At 41.7% G+C, this 18,603-nt stretch overlaps 2 protein-coding genes across 4 annotated transcripts in view; one reads left to right on the forward strand and one right to left on the reverse strand.

The window, feature by feature from the left end:
• Positions 1–214: 214 nt before the first annotated feature.
• Positions 215–10,414, reverse strand: ube2m (ubiquitin conjugating enzyme E2 M). Of its 2 annotated transcripts, none has more exons than XM_040124090.1 (6): positions 10,048–10,414; positions 6,501–6,595; positions 4,018–4,056; positions 2,566–2,669; positions 2,295–2,358; positions 215–407 (listed from the first exon to the last, which is right to left on the reverse strand). In XM_040124090.1, exons 1-6 carry the CDS (start codon positions 10,160–10,162, stop codon positions 267–269), a joined length of 558 nt encoding a protein of 185 aa, XP_039980024.1. In that variant the 5' UTR covers positions 10,163–10,414; the 3' UTR covers positions 215–266. The 2 variants fall into 2 exon arrangements, with proteins under 2 accessions (XP_039980024.1, XP_039980025.1); XM_040124091.1 differs by lacking the exon at positions 10,048–10,414 and adding an exon at positions 9,778–9,910.
• A 3,663-nt stretch (positions 10,415–14,077) lies between these two features.
• The window catches only part of zgc:158376 (uncharacterized protein LOC100101643 homolog), a 28,276-nt gene continuing 23,750 nt past the window's right edge, over positions 14,078–18,603 (forward strand). For both annotated transcript variants that reach the window (XM_040124014.1, XM_040124015.1), the window contains exons 1-2: positions 14,078–14,416; positions 17,588–17,788. In XM_040124014.1, the coding sequence (XP_039979948.1) occupies positions 17,603–17,788 (186 nt within the window). In that variant the 5' untranslated portion in view covers positions 14,078–14,416; positions 17,588–17,602. The remainder of the gene's footprint in view (positions 14,417–17,587; positions 17,789–18,603) is intronic.

Genomic DNA, 18,603 nt, shown 5'->3' on the forward strand with positions numbered 1-18,603 from the left:
AAGTAAAACAGAGAGAAATATGGGAGGAGGAGGAGGGAGGAGGGGGAGACGAAGGGAGGAGGAGAAGGAGGGGAGTTGGGGTGGGGGGTTTCTTCGTCTTCTTTTGTTTTAAAACAGAAAAGCGTCTTCTGGCCTGCTGCTTTCTGTTGCAGCAGCTCCTGCTTCTGCCAACGAGCAGGACTGAGAAGGAAAAGGGGGAGGAGGGGGGAGACGGGGGAGACAGGGGGGCGGGGTGGGGGGAGATTGGAGGATCATGGGACGCCGAGTTATTTAAGACACCTCTCGAAGTAGGTGGCGCCCACATAGCCACCCCTGAGAGAGCGATGGACGTTCTGCTCAAAGAGCCGCCGGTTCGTCTGGAGAACCTCTGCCGCCTCCTTGTTCAACGGATCCTCAGGGTTAGGCTCCTGCCGGGGGGAGGAGGGAGGAGGAGGAGCAGGAGGAGGGAGGAGGGAGGAGGAGGAGGGAGGAGGGAGCCACAAATTATTTACATTATCAATTAATCGTTAGTCTTTAGCTTGAAAAATGTCCGTTCTAGTTTCATAGAGCCCAAGGTGCAACCAACAGGACAAAACAAAAAAGATATTCCGTTATCTTAATATTATCGGGAATATAATTGATAATAATTTTGCTCGATCGAGGGGAGCATGACAGAAAAGCTTTGGACAGCACCGACTTAAACAAAACAAACTAATGATCAAAATCGTTTGACCAAACAGTTCTTGAATTGACTCCGGCTCATGGTTTCTCACAGGCTTCATCAGTAGATGCAGTTGCACACTTGCCACTGAACTGTAGATTCAGACGGATCTAAGTTTTCTAACCGATTCTCTCAGAAGTCTCGTCCATGTTGGCCGTAAAGAGACGAGGAACGCAATGCGGTCGACAGCTCCTCAACAAGCTCGTAAGAGGACCTTGAGTTGGGACGGTTTTGTCAAATCAAGAATGAACTTTCAATCTCAACTTTTGAGCCGCCGTGGATGAGAAGTCCTTAAAGTGATCAGAAAAAATGAAGATTCAACATCTACAGTTCAATGATGACTGAGCCATGGTGACCGAACTCCATCTGCTGATGAAGACTACGTGATACGGTCAAGAGCTGCAGTAAGTAGCCCTTGAGTCTAGACAGTTCTGTCAAACTGCTGTTTCTAAAGTCATTTCAGTCCTGAATCCATCGTGTGCATTAAGTACTGATGTGGGGGTTCCAGCCGTAGTTCACTGGATTAGTTAAAGGTGCTGTACATGTGGAGTTTTTGACCACTGGTGGCGCTGTAGAGCAACCTAAAGATGAGCAGATCCCCTATCGTTTTCCTGCGATGAGTAGAGGTGTGGTGAAACATATTTCGGCACTTTATTACGTGGATTCAGAAAAGTGCTCTATAAATAAAGATTATTATCATCATCATCATCATCATCATCATGGTTTCATACTGCAGGGGGCAGTAATGGGCCTCTCAGTGTCAGCACTTAAAAACTTTAAATTTCAACACGAGATTTCGCACCGACAGGATTCACTCACAGAATGTGATCGAACACCCGTTCACCATCGTTTCTGCCGAGGCATGAAAGTATGATGGAAAAGCAGGACGGACCACATGGAAGACGACTACTTGATATTATGATAATATCACTTTTTCTCAGCACTTGCCAGCAGGATATAGCAATAATTCCTATTGATATAATTAATAAGGCTGCTAATTAATGCTGTTGACCAATTAAAAATGATTCTTTTTTTAAACTATTCTGCAATAATCAGTCTATTAATCGATTGGTCCATTGAAAGAAAACTATTTTTACAACTATTTGATGAGTGACAATTGTTTCAGTCATTTTTCATTTCATTTCAAACACTTGCTGGTTTTATCTATGAAATGTAAATATCCGCTGCTTTTTTGTCCTATAGGATCGTAAATTAAATATCTTTGATTTTTTGGATGATTGACGGACATAAGAAAAAAGAAAACAGCAGGCGAGAGAACATATTTATATACTTTTGAAAACTTTCTAAGACCCCGTACAGTAGTTAGACTGATAAATCAGCCAGGCTGATATCAGCTTATTGGTGATATATCGGTATCAGTGTATACGTCGGCTGATCAGTATCAGTAGATGTTGAGAGAAGGAGAAACTGGGTTAGAGCTTATTTAGAAACGCCGTCTCCATTTCAGTGATTTTTACACTGTAGCACAGCCATGTTCCTATGTTCTTATCAGAGTTTTAGAACTTCCAAATACCCAGAATCAGTCGGGTTAATCAGTGAAGCACTAAAGAGTCGGTCAGTGTGTTAAACTCACTAGAAATAGATACTGTAGACCGTAGATGATGGAGTTTATTGTCAACACGGGCTTCCAGTCCTCTCTGTGGAGAAAAAGACGTGTCAGTGAGCTGAGTAACTGAGTAGTTGCCTTTAAAAATAAAACACTACAAACTAAAGGTACATTCACTTGCTTGCTCTGCAGCTTTTAATCAGCAGAAGACCTTGAGTTCAGATCATTTAGTTAAACTACTGTTCCTAAGGTCAAGAATGAACATTGATGATTAAAGTTACCGAAGTCGTGAACAGACCTTAAGATATTTAGGCAGACATTTCCTTCCAGATCGATGTTGGGGTGATACACCATTGTCTCGCACTTTACCTTGGGGGGGTCATGAGGGTAACCTTGTCCTACCTGAAACACACACACACACACACACACTTATTTTTGATCACTAGGACGCTGCACGGACACTGACATAAGAACTACCTGCCCAACCCAAAACTAGCCATAGCCATAAACCAAATTTCAACTGTAAAATTTAATGACTGACACTGTTGGAGACTGATTTATGTCCCCAAATCATGAGTAACACACGTTCACACTCACATACAAATGTGAACCACGTGTCTCTTAAATATTAACTGCCAAAAAAGCAACTTTCACAGAAATGAGGACATTTTTTTAAATCAATTTTTTCTCCTGCGCTTCCATTTTACCACCAAAAAGTTCTAAAAGTACTGACGTGGAAGAAGACGACTGGATAAATTTTGTCGCTCTGTTCTTCATAGTTGCTTTAACAAAAGCAAGAAGCATTGAAGCGCAAAACTGTGTGAGGCTGCTACCTCATGTGAAAACTCCAATGAAACACCTGCAGCAACAGAAAACTAGACACTTCCTATGTTTTCTATTGAGGGTCAGGACACATTTAAAAAATACTGCATTTCAGTCAAAGCGGTCAGTTTATGAAGAGATCTGAAGAGGATTTAAAGATGATAAAATAAATACATAAAAATGAAAATTTATGAATAACAAAGAAATTAAAATAATGTTCAAAATAAAGTAATAAATATAAAGGAGAACATCTGCATCTGCAGGACGATGTCATAGTTAAAGTGAGGCACATGAACATGTAAGAAAAATATACGCATAAAAGCATTAGTCAAAAAAGACAAATAACTGGCCACATGGTGGCTATCGCAAAAACTTTTGACTATCTGAAGCATTTTACCAGTGGCCAGACGTCTGTCAAGTTTCCTTATGTTTCGCTCGTTCCCCATAAGCAACCATTCCGAAAAATTCAAAGAAATTCATATAAAATCCACCGCTAGAGAAATCTGCACTAAAAGTCATAGCACCCATCCCTGGAACATGCTTAACATTTAGCCTCTGGAACCAGGTGTCCCACTGCAAGCGTGTAGGAGTAGTAGCACGTCAAACAACAGACGGACAGAGAAAATAGAAAAATAAAGATTTGGATAACTGTAGTGTGTTTGATTGCGCTGCTTTGGCAGCAATCAAACAAACAATGATGATTTAATATCCCATCACACTGTGCGTGGATGAAAAATCAGCTGTAGTTTGTTTTTTCTGCTGTAAATGTAGTGAAATTAATTATGTATACGCTGTGGAGCAGATGTGTACACCTCAGTTTTCAGTTTTTATCATTTTATTTCACTGAACCTACTGTCAGGCCAAAATAAAGAGCGAGATAAAAGATAAAAGGAAGTAAGAGAGAGAACGGGTGACAGGTGTTTCTCACCTTAAAGCTGAAGACAAACTTTCCTCCTTTGTAAAAACCCTGTGAGACAAACACAAACAGAAATGTGACATTCTCTGCAGAGACATTTTCACCTCCTGAACATGATTGTACTGTTTACACGTTGAACTGTCTCTGAGCAATCCGGTTCTGACCTTTCACCTCTTCGAAGGGCAATGTAACACCTGCTGAACCCGGCTGCGGTGATGTACAGGTGTACTCCGGGACACTGCGACATCACTTCTGACCACAGCCAACCAGTGATGCAAACTAGGGCTGCAACTGTTTTCATTATCGATTGATCTGCCAGTTTTTTTTTTTTTTTCCAATTAATGGATTCATCGTTTTATCTTTGAAAGATTAAAGAAGAGTCTGAGGTGACATTAAATGTCTCGTTTTGTGTGACCAACAGTCCAAAAGACTCGGGCTGTAGTCAAACAAAGAAAATCGCGGTCGACTGAATCGTAGCTGCTCTTCAACCAATCGATTGGTGGCAGTTTATCTCTAGATGAACTAAATTGACCACAGTTCACTGAGTGCACTTTACATGGCAGCCTCGATGAATTGGAGATAAAAAGCTGGTATTTGCAGCACATCAAATCATTTCTGATATGTTCACGCTCAAAAAACGCAGCATCCTAACGCAGACAAGGTAGCCGACCGTTTTTAGACGATCTGCCGTGTTGGTTGTTGAGCTGTGATATGAAAACTGCTGTTTGCAAAGTTTACACTCGACCTTTCGGCCGTTTGTTTTAACAAATTGAAGCCACACCGACGACTTCTCTGACAGGGTGTCTGTTAGTTTGGAGCCGACTCAGACTCAGACAAGTTCAGTTAACGTTCAGTAAACGCTGAATAAGTTAAACCAGGCAATCCTTACGAAAGTAACACCAGCGACTGACGAAAGCATATCGACCAACCAATCGACCAGTCGACCGGGAGACTACAAAAGACTAAGAAAAAGCAGTGAATTCTCCTGTTTGAGAAGCATCAAAAATTTGGCATTTGGGCTCAAAAATTGACTTAAAGGATTACTTGATTATCAGAATCCTATGAATCAGCTCTAATGCAAACAGACTGAAATGTTCTACCAGTGAAGACAGAAAATTTGGCTGTTCAGACTATGGCTGGGAGATATGGCCAAGCTCGGGGCCAATTCGTGATTTAACAGAGTTTTCTACCTGCAAGACTAAAACATGTTTGAAACATCTGAACTTTTTAGGACGTACTGTTCATTGCGGTTGAGCAAGAACAATAGAGGGACCCGAACCGCCTGTAAAGCTGTTATCATTATGCATGTTTAGAAAAATACAGGTTATACAGCTGTGGACTGCTTCCAATAACGAGCCCCGTCTTCCGCTTTAATAGCGGAATAGCGTCAGTTTCAGCACAGACAGAGTAGAAACGTCCACACACTATTTCATCTGCCTCTGTTTACGTGTCTTAACTGAACTGGACGTCAGCCCGATATCTGCAGACGGCCAGTGTTAGCTGTTGTAACGGCAGGTAGGGAAAGACTGAACAAAGCAAAATCTTGGAGCAGGTCAGTCGATGGCGGTGGTTTTGATACCTCCTTACCAAACACAAACGAGAGCGCAGCTCGGTTTGCAGAATCATTTTGAATTATGGCGAAGCTGTTCATTGGGATCAAACATGATCAAGTCCAACATGTGCGCAGTCGTCCAAACACGGTATGGACCAGGTCCGGTGAAGCTTGGATAAAAGATGTAGGACAGGGAGTCGAAAGTTCTTCGAGAAAACAATTCAAAATGGCAGAAAAATTTGTATGATGATCTCTCCAGCATCATCCACTGAATCCAGACACCAGAATTTTTCTTCTATGCCTCACGGTTCCCGGATATTAGCCGTAGCACTCTGCAAAAATCGTTAGCTCATTTCTCACCACATGGTGACGCTATCGCCACAGTTTTTGAGTATGTGAAGCATTGAAGTACGGGGAAGCTGTTCACCAAGGTTCAGTGTTGGAGCCTTTGCAGTTTTTGAGATATTCATCATGTTTCATTGTGTTTTGCTAATTTCCCAAAGGAAAGCAAAAAAGAAAAAAAAAAGAAAAACAATCGACTGTTACAGATACCAGCACCAAAGGTCATCGCATCCATCTCCTAAACAAGCTTAACGTTTGAGAACCATGTTTCTAACTGCAAGTGTGTAGGACTATTAGCACATCAAAAAACATAGGGAACAATAATAATAATAATAATAATAATAATAGAGATCGGGATCAAAATAATTAAGGACATTTTGTTTACTCCAACCTTGGTGATTGGTAGTTGTATCTATCATCAGACCAGAGTTGAGATAAATTATCAGAACATTGCTTAATATTGGGGCCTGTGGCGATCAGCGAACCTGCACTGGATGAATAACAGTTTGAACAAAAGAATATTATTGGTTATTCTGGTTCTTGGCTCAGTGGCTGAGAGCAGGAAAACTGTGTTCCCAGGATGGGAAGTGAACAAACACACCTCGTCTGGCGAGATGATGAGTCTGAAGTTGAGGAGGTCATCGTCATCAGGGAAGTTGATCTCACACGTCTTTGGCAGGTTCAACTCATTGATGTCTGAAACAGAACCAGAATAACTATTAGAGACCCCGGTGAAAGTAAAGACAAAAAAAGGGGAATCGTACGTATGTAACATCAGTAACATCAAATTTTTATTCAAAAAATCAATATTAAAAATAACATACCGCCTATAAAATGTCACAAATCTGTCAAAAACTTCCTATCACAACTTCGCAGAGCTCAAAGCGACGTCTTCAAATTACTTAAACTGTCTGGGACACAGTCCAAAACCCAAACCTATTTTCTTTACTATCATATATGAGAAAACGTCTGAATCCTCACATTTAAGAAGCTTGAGGCAGAAAATCTTCGGCTTTTCTGCTTTTGAAAAAATGACTGAAATGATTAATGGACGATCATTTATTCAAAGGACGTTCGTGCCGCTTCTGTTGATTTCTCCCGTGCTTTTGACACAATAAAACACTGTCAATTCATTTGTTGGCCGACGTGTCTGTCATACGCCGCTCTGGCTCGTTGTGAGGAGTTACCAAAGGGTGCAGTGGGGTTCCTGTGTGTCTGATCCCTTTGCAATACCAGCCGGTGTCCCCCGGGGAGAGTTTTTATTCACCATTGCTCTTTGTCATTTACATTATCAGCCTGGATTCACGTCCGCTTCCCTCTGTTATCCCTGCGAAATATGCTGACGACCTTACAATCGCGGAGCTCCTGACGGGGTCTCATCAGCAGACCTTCCACCTTTAAACTGCGCGGAGTTCGGGTATCATCCGATTTGTCGTGCGATGCTCTCAAAGACTAGCGCTGGGATTCATTAGCTCAGTGTTGCCAATAGAGCTGGTCTTCCATGTGACGCTCAGAATCAAATAGACCTGACTTTCATCTGCCCAGTCCTTGAGTACACCTGACAAAGGGCCTCTCCGAGGAGCTGGAGAGGTACAAAAGTGATGCTGCCTTCATCTCTGAGTGAAAGGCGTGATGAGGCCAACCTGCGCACCCTCAGCGACACACTCGCGGTCGTACTCTTAAATTGTTCCTTGAATGAACTATTTATTATTGGGTTTATGTTTCTTAACTCGCGTTCCTGCTTATGATGTTGACTGCTGTAATATCGCTGTAAAGTTTGACGCATTGACACAAAATTGTTGCCAATTAATTTACTTTCGATCGATTAACTGAGGTACTGTTGCAGCTCTACGGAAAATATTTTTGGGTTTTGGAATGTTGGTTGGAAAACTTACAAGATCAGTAAAACTGCAGTGTCTGCCCAGCCGTAGGAAAGCACCAGCCCAGTCTTTTCTCCACTGGCACTGATTCTGATGCCTTGACTCCTAATCTGCTGATACTGAGTGTGTGGAAATCACTGGAGTCAATTAATGTAACATGAGGTCAGAGATGCAGTGGCACTAAAAACTGAGTCAGCAGTTCACTGCGACTGAATGAATGTAACTGCAACACTGAATTTATAATGACACTGACAAAGGAACTGTTTTTAATGAGGAGGAAGCAACCTGCCATTCAGAAGCCAGCGTTTCTCGTTAATGCACCTTTTTTTTTTTTTTTTTTTTTAAACGAGGGGACAGGGCTCAATCTTATCTCTTTAGAAACAGGACGCTTCATGTCCAGGTCACTTCACACACCTGTGAGTAAAGCCTATAAATGGGATAAATGACGGCTCGACTCTTATAACAACAAGCACCAGGTAGATGTCAACAATGATCACAGATTCAGGATTACCATTCACCAAAGAGAAAACTGTCCTGCCATTTTCACACAAGTGAAGAAGCACAAATCTGTGAAAACACCAACATTTGGGCCTAGTATGTGCAAGGACTCCTGTGACTTCTGGTGCCGGCAGAAACATAGAAACCCCCCCAGCAGGGCACGCTTTGCGAGCGAACAAAATTTTTTTCGCACACAGACGAAAAAAAAAAAAAAACCCTTTTCGCATGCACACAAACCACTGCTACGACAACTCCATCACAGGGGAAACGCTGGAAGTCACCTGGCTACAGGACCACAACAACTCTGTCCCTGCCAGAGTTGTCAGATGAGTCAGTTTTCCACCAGACTGAGCTACGTTTTCTTTAACTGGGCAGTAAAAGATGATTTTAGTGGGTTTTTACAATTCGAGCTCCTTTTTGTTTTCACCTACAAAAAGTTTGGTTGTATTCAGAAGTTTAAACTACATGAGAAGGGTGACAGGGTGAGGTAAAAACACTGCGTGAGGTTAAAATCACTGGTGTATACAGGTGATCTAAAGACAAAGGGAAGTTAGTTATTGTAGTTTAGCTGATCAACGTAATCAACAGCTGCAGCATCAGAGGAAATTAAGGTAGGACACTTAAAACCCTTAGAGACAGACTGTTGCAATTTGTGTCAAAAATCAGAGACATAGCTTAATCAGATCTGAAAACACAGATATGAAATACATATTTTTAGCTACAGTTTGGCGTCCACTTCCTGAGGATATCATGATCTCTGACGTCCCTCCAGAATAAAGCTCCAGAAATCCACTGAGAAACCAGAGGAAAAAGAGGCTGCAGAACTTCATTCAGAATCTTCATGTTTTTAAGTTTCCTTTAGTATCACAGTGACCCAGTGATAGTTGTCTGTACAATCATGGCTACACTGCAGACAGGAGCTGATCACAGTGAATTCGGTGTATTCATTTTCCAGAATGTGAACAAGTACAGGCTAAAACACGGGGCGCCAATGATGATGCATCTGCTCATATAAGTGAAGACTTTTAACATTTACAGTAAAATTATCCAAAAGACCGAATTTAAAACTGGACTAATTTTACGAGGCTCTGATTGGGATACTTCTGGTCAGCCACTGTATCACCTGACTCTCCTCAGGTTTAAACTCTACCTGTCAGATCTGTTATCATGTCTGTTTACAGGTGTGTAGTTTCTTCTCCTCGGGGGGGGCTGAGACCCCGAGGAGAAGAAATCAGTTTTTGTTTTCACGAATGAGTGAAACGTTGAGTCTGCTGACACTGAAACTACCTGGTTATCTGCCAGTGAAACTGTTACACCTGACCAGGTGGAGAGAAAACCAGTCTGGACAGTTAACCTGGGAGCTGACACAGCAGGTTAGCTAGTTAGCCTTAGAGATGTAGTGTTTTTTTAGAGGCTGTTAATGTGAAGTGGTTAGCGGACAGCAGCTCGGCATGTTTTGTGGATTCAGTGTCGTTTAGTGTTAGCTGTGTGCTAACTCACCAACCATCAGATGGGGTTAGCCTCTGACTGTCTGCGTTTTGTTTTCAAATATAGCACAAGCTAGCCGCCGTTAGCTCACACCACTCTAGGCTAAAGTTAGCGCGCTAGCTGTTAGCATCAGTGAGCTATAATAACAGCCGCTTTGACTCTGTGTATTTATGTTTAATGTACACTGGCGGGGGGGAGGGGTCTCAGCCTGTGGTTTACTGGTAACTAGTCAGCCCGCTAGTCGTCCAGCTAACCCGGCACTGGTATCGGTAACTAGCCTACCTTTCTGTATTCGGAGTTGGGCCGCGCTGGCTTTTTTACCCCCGGCTCCTGTTCTGTTTCCTCCAGCAGATTCCTCGTCTTTCTTCTGCTGCTTCAGTGAAAAGAGCTTAATCATCTTCAGTCGTTTGGTCACTGGATGCCGGTACTGTGTGTCCCTGCGGTGTGCGCGGTCTGACTGAGAGTTTTAGGAGGGTCGGTTCGGTCTAACGGCACCGTAATGTGGATGGAGCCGGTGCGTCTCAACTAATTACACTGAGGAGAGCTGCTAGCCGCCGAGCTAGCTTAGCCTGTTAGCTAGCAGGGGAGGCCGGGCAAAGGAGGGGGGAGGACAAGAGGGAGGGAGCCCTGACTGTCGGTGTGTACAGTGTGTGTTGCTGCTATAGGAATATCTAAGACTGAAACTTAAAAACTTGTGAACAATGAATGTGAAAATGAAACTAAATCAGAATTATGATACAATATATCATGATTTTTAGATTATAAATAAAATAAAAAGAACTAAGATTGTTTTGGTCAAAAATCCTTTCCCAGCACAGAGTACGCCAGGTCTGGACTTGTGTACTTGGAGGACCCACAACTCCCCAGGACTGGAGGAGTTCCTCCTGACACCACCAGCTCAGCTCAACTCAGCTCTGGTGATTACAGTCCAATCTGTAATGTGTGTTAAAAAATAAAACTAAATTTAACACAGATCACGCTGCCTATGTTCATTTTCATTTACTGTATATACATATATATAGATTTTTAAGTAAATGTGGTGATATCCATACATACAAGGGTTCTCACCCTTGTGGTGTAAAAACATGACGCTTCACTTTACCCTCAAACTGAATATTAGACTCACACTCGGACACCAAAGTTTATCTTCCAGAAGGAATCGAGTTATTTATCAAAACTCTACAGAGACATCAGAGCCAAAGAGCTGCTGAGATAAGACTGCTCTCGTCCGGACGATGACCATGGATGCTGACTGAAAGCTGCTGAGATGACCGGTCAGTTCTCACATCTTGTTCCAAACAGACGTTATTTTATTCAGCTGACCACATATCATAAATCTACACGGTAACTTCCTGGCCTAGACGTGGACCACAAGAACAGAAAGACAAGAACACAGATTGAGAAATAGTGAGTCAAAGTTTCAGTTCAACACAACGTCATTTATCCCCGTGACATATGCAGCAGATATACAACAGATACTCAGGAAAAAGAAACTACAATTCCCAAAATGCCCTTTTGCATCTGTCCAATTGAATCAAATTGTATTGCTCCCCATATGTCAAAATTTTGAATGAGATTCTAATAATTATAACTTTGTATATGAAATGGTTTACTCACTGCCCCATAATTTTGACTTTATATGTCATTTTTAAAAACTCTGTGTCTCATTATTTTCACTATCTTAGTCAAAAGACCGACTCCATATGTTGTCGTTTTGACTTTGTCAGTCCAAAGGTTGTCATTTGACTCTTAATACCACGATTATGAGTTCTGACATGTTTTTGGATTGTTGCCATTCTTAACATGACCTCTTTTCTTAATCTCTCTTTTTTCTGTAAAAGTGTGAAAGACTCTAATGAAATGTAAAAATTAGGTTGGGAAGCACTTTAAAAAAAAACTGTTCTATATTCCTGTGAAAACTACAAATCCCCTTTTTTTTTTTGCAATTTTACTTCTCATATTGAAAAGTTTCAGTCCCCATATGTCAAAATGAAAGTTCAACTTGGTATATCAAAATATTTTCTTAACGTCTCAAATGTTGCACTAAATGTATCCCAGACACAGTTGTTAGCACCCTTCACTAACACTTGGTTGCAGAGCCTCTAACCGTTTCTTGCACCCGTCTGCTGGTAGTTTCTGTCACTCTTCCACTGCTCTGCGTTCAAGCTCTTTTAAGTTTGCAGATTTCCCTTCCGTTCCTCTCTGCGTCGGCAGATTTCAGCTCTCTGCAAAGGTTTTCGGAGGGATTTAGATCAGGACTCACTGCTGGCCAATTTAAAACAGTCCATCTTTTCCTTTTCAACCATTCTTTGTGCTGCTGGATCTTTGCTTTGGGTCCTTGTCCTGCTGAAAGACCCAAGACCTTTGCCTCAAACCTAGTTTTCTGACACTGGGTAACACATTTCGGTCTAAAATCAGCCCTGTCAGACTTCTCTCATTGAGTTTCTTCTTAGCACCACGTCCTGGAGGCGTCTTGACAGTTTTATGACTGTGAAGTTTCTTGATAACATTACAAACTGTTGAAACAGGGATTTTGAGATCTTTGGCGATTGTTCTGTTTTGTGATAATAGCATTTCTGATGCTCTCAGACAGCTCTCGTCTTCCTCATTGTGAAAAAGAAACTGTAATCGGCTGCTTTTTATGCAGTGAAACCATCGTTCATTGGTTAATTCAGGTCACGTGAACACTGAAAATTAAGCACAGGTGAGTTTTATTTGTTTTTTATTTTGTTTATGTCCACTGTACATTCAATGTTTCTATTTATAATACAGAAATAATAGTATGATGTCACTACACTAAAGCATTTTTTGTTGTTCAATAACTCGTTTTAATAAAAATATTCAGATTACACAAAATTTGTTCATTTGCATCTATTTCTGAAGATATTCTAAATGCTGTACTTAAAAATCAGGGGTGGCAGTTTTGACTCAGTATCTCACAATTTTGTCCTGTTAAGTCCAAATGTCTTAATATTGTAACATTTTGATTTAAAATGTCATAATTATGATTGGCCAGTATCTTAATTTCTGTCATTCTCAACATTTTTCCTTCTTCTGGCCAAAGGATCTTGTTATAATGCGAAAAGGTTTTTGCAAAAACTATAAGTTTCTTATTATAACAACAAAGCAGCATTTTGTTATTGTCATGACAATGTGCGAATGTAAATGTGTAATGACGTGTAACGAAACAAGGAAGAAATACGGATACTGTATTACAGTAAAAACTACAAATCCCCAAATTCCCGGCTGCACTGACGCATCGTGACATCACTGTGCAGAGGCGGGGCGTGCATCTTCTGCTGCCCATACTTTTATTTACTACGTTTATTTATTTTCTTTTATTTTCTCCCTCTCTCTGTTCCTCCCAGGTACAGGGCGGTGACGGAGACTAAAAATAAGCTAAGCAGGCTCTTAACCTTGAGCACTGTTTCAATCCTACATTTTGCACCAGATGTCAAATTTGGGACACGATATGAACTTGTCAGGGCAAATTTTCTCATAGTTTTGACTTTAAATGTCCTTATTTTAACTTTCTATCTCATAATTTGGGTTTATAGAGTCAAGATGTCGCCTTGAACCTGTTTAATTCTGACTGATTGAAATTAGCTAATTTTCAGTTACCGTAGGTCATTTTCTTTTTGTCATTCAGTGCGTCATAAAAATTCATCTGTTTTAAAAAAAAAAAAAATGTATGACATAAAAGTGTTTTTATAAACGTAACGCTGGCACACAAGAAAACTACAAATCCCAAAATGCTTTTGTACACAAGACGCATGGTGACGTAACCACGAAGAGGCGGGACTTGCATATTTTCGCTGCCCATATTTTAATTTACGATATTTATTTATTTCATTTTCTCTCTCTCTCCCTCTGAGGTAAAAACGGAGGGCGGTATCTGTGGTCACCTGTGTGATGTAATCAGTGCGCGGGGGGGGCTGGGGGGGGGGGGGTTACGTGTCACAGGAGACCAGCTGACTCACAACACTGAACCAGATCCCGCACGGCCCCGCAGCCAGCCGCCACACAATAGACGCGGAGAACAATAGCCGCGCGCTGCTCCTTATCCACAGCATCTGATTCACGTTCATGCGGGGATCTGCGGGGCCTAGTTCCCGCGGAAGGTTATTACCGAGTGTGCATTCAGAATTGCGCTCCTCCGATAAAATGAGCGGTTCGATGTGTTTTGAACCCCCCCGGGAAGAAGAGGAGAGGAACACGTTGTAACGTGCTGAGGGAGGAGAGAGAGGTAGACTCACACAGGAGAGGGAGAGGGAGAGAGAGAGAGAGAGAGAGAGGGAGAGGGAGAGAGAGAGAGAGAGAGAGAGAGAGAGAGAGAGAGAGAGAGAGAGAGAGAGAGAGTCAGTGAATGGGCACGACTCACTGCGCCCTTCACTTATCAATATCGATCAGTTTGTAATCGAGACATTAAACCCACAGCGGGTCCGTTAGGTTAGCCCGGGAGCTAGCCGGAGCACCAAAAGCTACCACGATGGGACGCATGTGAAGCAGTCCGCAGCTAACAGCAGCCTGGCGGAGAAAGGAACAAGGAAGCGGACGGCTAGCTGCGCTGCACCGAAGCTAACGTTGGCTAACTGTTGGCTAATATTATTTCTAATGAGCGACCGAGGAGCATGCGACCTGATACGAAGAGGTGAGCACCTGCGGTTTGATAGCTCCATTATTAACCAGGTGTTTACTGACCCCCACCTGTCCGGGCGGGGTGTTTTATAGAGCAAAGAGATAATGAAAGAGGAAGCGTACTGCAGGGGGCGAGCGGACAGCTAGCTTGCTAACATGTTAGCAGCCGTAGCGTTACCTTTTCAGATACCCGGGGCTGGGGAGGGATCGTGTGTCACTTCTGAAATGTGGTTCTTTTATTAACAACACACATAACGTTTATAAACGTCCGCAGGTGTCTTGTTGTTGCTTGCACTGACTAAATGTAGGTTACTGTGACGCGCTAGCTGTTAGCCGTTAGCAGCTCCAAGTGGTGCCAGATGCCCATCTTCATTATTCTCGCAGGTCTTAAAAAGTCTTATGGGGTTTAATTCAGCTCCTTCAAGAACACCTGAAAAGGTTAAGCTTTAAATAAAGTGTCAACCATTAGTCCAATAATCAATTAGTCGTCATAGATAATGAATCGGCAACTATGTAAAGTAATCGATTAACCGTTTGTCTTTTTTTTTTTTAAAGCAAAAATGCGAAATATCTGCAGCGCTCTGCGTCTAAAATGATTTGATGCTTTTCTCTGTCAGATATCTCAGGAGACTGAATATCTTAGCTTCTTAGACTGTTGTTCGGACATGTGAAGAAGTTAACTTGGTCTGTGGGAAATTATAAAGAGCATTTACCTCTGTTTTTTGACAGGCTTATAGACAAAACGAATAACCGACTAATCGAAAAAACAACTGTCAGAATAATTGAAAGTGAACATAGCTGGTAGTTGTATCCCTAGTCATAAATTTCATTTTAAAAAGTCTTGAATATATTTTTCTTGCTTGCCATAACCAGTAACACTAGGTAGCTATCATGGGTTATGACTGTTAATTATCGTTATCACTGCTAGCCACAGTAGCTAGAAGCTCATTTTAGCAAGAACTTAAATTAATGTTTTGTTTTTTAATCGGTAGATTGGTTTTCTGACCCTTATCTGGATCCAGATCACAACTATTGATCGGTTAATTATGTTAAGGTAACGATTATTTTCATTAATGATTAATCTGCCGATTATTTTCTCAATTAATAGATTTTTCATTTTGTCCATAAAATGTCAGGAAATAGTGAGAAATGGCGTTAGAATTTCCTTTAGCCCAAGGTGACGTCCTCAAATGTTTCGTTTTATCCAACCAACAGTCCAAAACCCAAAGATCGCCAGTTTACAAAGCTATAAAACAGAGAGGGGCACCAAAACCTCACATTTGAGAAAAACTGGAACCAGAGAATTTTTAGCATTTTTGCTTAAAAAGTGACTAAAACAATTGATTGGTCATCAGAATAGATGCTGATTAATTTTCTGTTCATCGACAAGTCAATGAATCGACTAGCAGCTCTGAATTATGTTACAAAGAATTATATACAGCTGGGAAGTACAGACAAAAGTGTGATATAAAGGTCATAAATTTAATGTAGTAACTAAATAGCTGTAGGCCTTATTGTCCCTACTGGTTTTCTCTCATAAAATTACCAGTTTTATCATGAAACGGGTATTAAACTCCGTTATCTGTGGTATTAAACAGGTCTTTAAAACTCTTACATCTAACTCGACGCACCTGCAGAAACCCTGTCTCGGCTGCTAACTTATGACTGCTTTTATTTTTCTTTTGTTTTTTTTTGTTTTTGTTTTACTGAGCAAAGAACAGCAACAACAAACAAAGCCAGGGCCTGAGACAGACATAATACATCACAGTGACACTGCAGTGGACAAGAATATTGAGTCAAGTCCATAGATTTAGCCTTTACAAGCTTTCTAAAACACAATTCATTTATCTTATTAGTAATCAATAATTTAGATGTTAAATTCCTGATTTCCCACCAGTTAAGACCAGATACGACAGTAGGATATGACAGAACATAATGGTTTTATAATTTCTGCACAGTCTGCTGCTAACGTTGTCAGTGTGTATTTGAGCTGTCACAGAGACGTTTACATACTGTAAACACTGTAAGTCGTCAGCTAAATGCTGTGAATTTGGACACATTAGTTATCAATTACACAAACCAGAGAGCTTCCTAATGTTCGCTCATATCATTAGATCGATTGCCAAGCTGATTTCTTTTTTCTGCTTTTACCGAGCAATAGAAAAAAATAATTTGCACAACAGGAACCAAAACAACAATTGAAAGACATCAGGCACAACACATGAGTGTATGTTATGGAGCTGTGTCTGTTTACTTTAATTATCAGTTCATCTGCAGGTTATTTTCTTGATCCCTCGATTAATTGTTTGGCCTATAAAATGCCAGAAAACTGTTACAGATGTTCCTCACACTTCCCTAAAGCCAAAGTGACGTCTTCAGATAGCCCATTTTCTTCCACTAACAGGCCAAAATATCAAAGATATTTAATTTACTGTCGCATGCGATAAAAACAAAAGCTGCCAATCCTGACAAATGACGAGCTAAAACTGGGGAGTATCTGCTATTTTCAAATGTTTTCTTTTGTTCGACCAACAGTCAAAAACCCAAAGAGATTCAGTTACAGTTAACGTACGACAAAGAAAAGCCGCAAATCTTCACCTTTACGAAGCTGGAACCGTCAAATATTTGACATTTTTAAGTAAAAAATGACTGAAATGTTTATTCCTTTATCAAAATGGATAACAGTTACCACTTTAGACTATTTAGTGATAACAGCAACTTGTTTCTGTGACTCAGATGTGGAGCTGCAACACTTAGTCGATCAGTCAATTAGTCGATTGACAGAAAATTAATCGCTGACTATTCTGATAATCGAGTAACTGTTTTAGTCATTTTTCAAGCAGCTTGCAGCTTCTCAAACGTGAGGGTGGGATGTTTTTCTTTCATCGTGTGCGACAGTAAATGAAACATCTTCAGCTTTTGGGACTGTTGGTCGGACACAACAAGCAGCCCGAGGAAATCTCTGTGGGCTTGAGAAATTGTGAAATCCATTTTTTAACATTTTATGGACAGAAGGAAGAATTGATTAATCCAGAATGTAATCGGCAGGTTAATAATGAAAATCCTTTTTAGCAGCAGCCCTACTCAGATGTGATCATATTGTAATCATCAGATATTGTGGTGCAGACAGTTTCTGCTGTTTATCTCACCTCTGTACATGTTATGTCTGTGTCTGTGTCTGCAGCTGACTTGTTCGGGGATGTCGGGCAGTAAGGCGCTGGGCGGGGGGGCTGGCGGGGGGGCGAGGCGCAGGCGGACGCGGTGCCGGCGCTGCCAGGCCTGCATGAGGACAGAGTGCGGAGAGTGTCACTTCTGTAAGGACATGAAGAAGTTCGGAGGGCCCGGCCGGATGAAGCAGTCCTGCCTCCTGAGACAGTGCACGGCGGTGAGTCCAGAACACACGGAAACACACACGGCGACACGCGTCTCGTTCATGAAACAAAGTGAAAATCCCACTGATGACACACACCCGTGAGCTCGTGTGGAAGGAAAACGGGAAACGTAAAGGATCATTCCGCTTCATTTGAAGTAAAAGCACTTTCTGTGTGTGCTGAGTTAAATACTAAAACGTGTATCAGAGATGACCTGATCCGATCCCGAGTATCGGCATCGGATTGGTATCGGCTACATGAGGCTGAAGTCAAATCTGATCCCGTCTTTGCTGTAACTTGCTGTGTTGTTTCCACCTCAGCCTGCCGGTGTTGCAGTGCTGCTCTCCTTTACAGCCGGCCTCTACACTGCAGCATTTCACTCGATATCCAAATGTAGAATAATTTGGTCGACTCCGACTTCTGACACTGATGTCGGCAAATGCACCGACAGTAAGCAATCTGTGCTCTCTCCTCCCCTCCCCATCAAAGCTTCGGGTCGCAGCTTCTCATGTGTAGCCGACGCCGATCCTCACTTTCACCACTTTGAATGACCAACGTCACCGGTGGCAGATTACACCACCTTCGCTAATTCGCTAATGAACAAGAGTTCTGAGAGTAACTTGATGACAGGCCACAGGTAAACTTGCTGTTGTTTGGTTCTAGTTCTCTCTGCAGATGGTGAATGTACTCGACCAAAGATCATTAGTGAGGGAAAATTCTCCAGTTCAACTTTCATCCATATCAGATCAATAACTTGTTTTGAACCAGGACCTGCAGATCATCGTGAAAGATGAGGTGTGTCAGAATCGCTGTCCACAGCTGTTATTTC

The sequence above is a fragment of the Xiphias gladius genome, chromosome 3 (genome assembly GCF_016859285.1).
Source record: "Xiphias gladius isolate SHS-SW01 ecotype Sanya breed wild chromosome 3, ASM1685928v1, whole genome shotgun sequence".
Taxonomy (NCBI): domain Eukaryota; kingdom Metazoa; phylum Chordata; class Actinopteri; order Istiophoriformes; family Xiphiidae; genus Xiphias; species Xiphias gladius.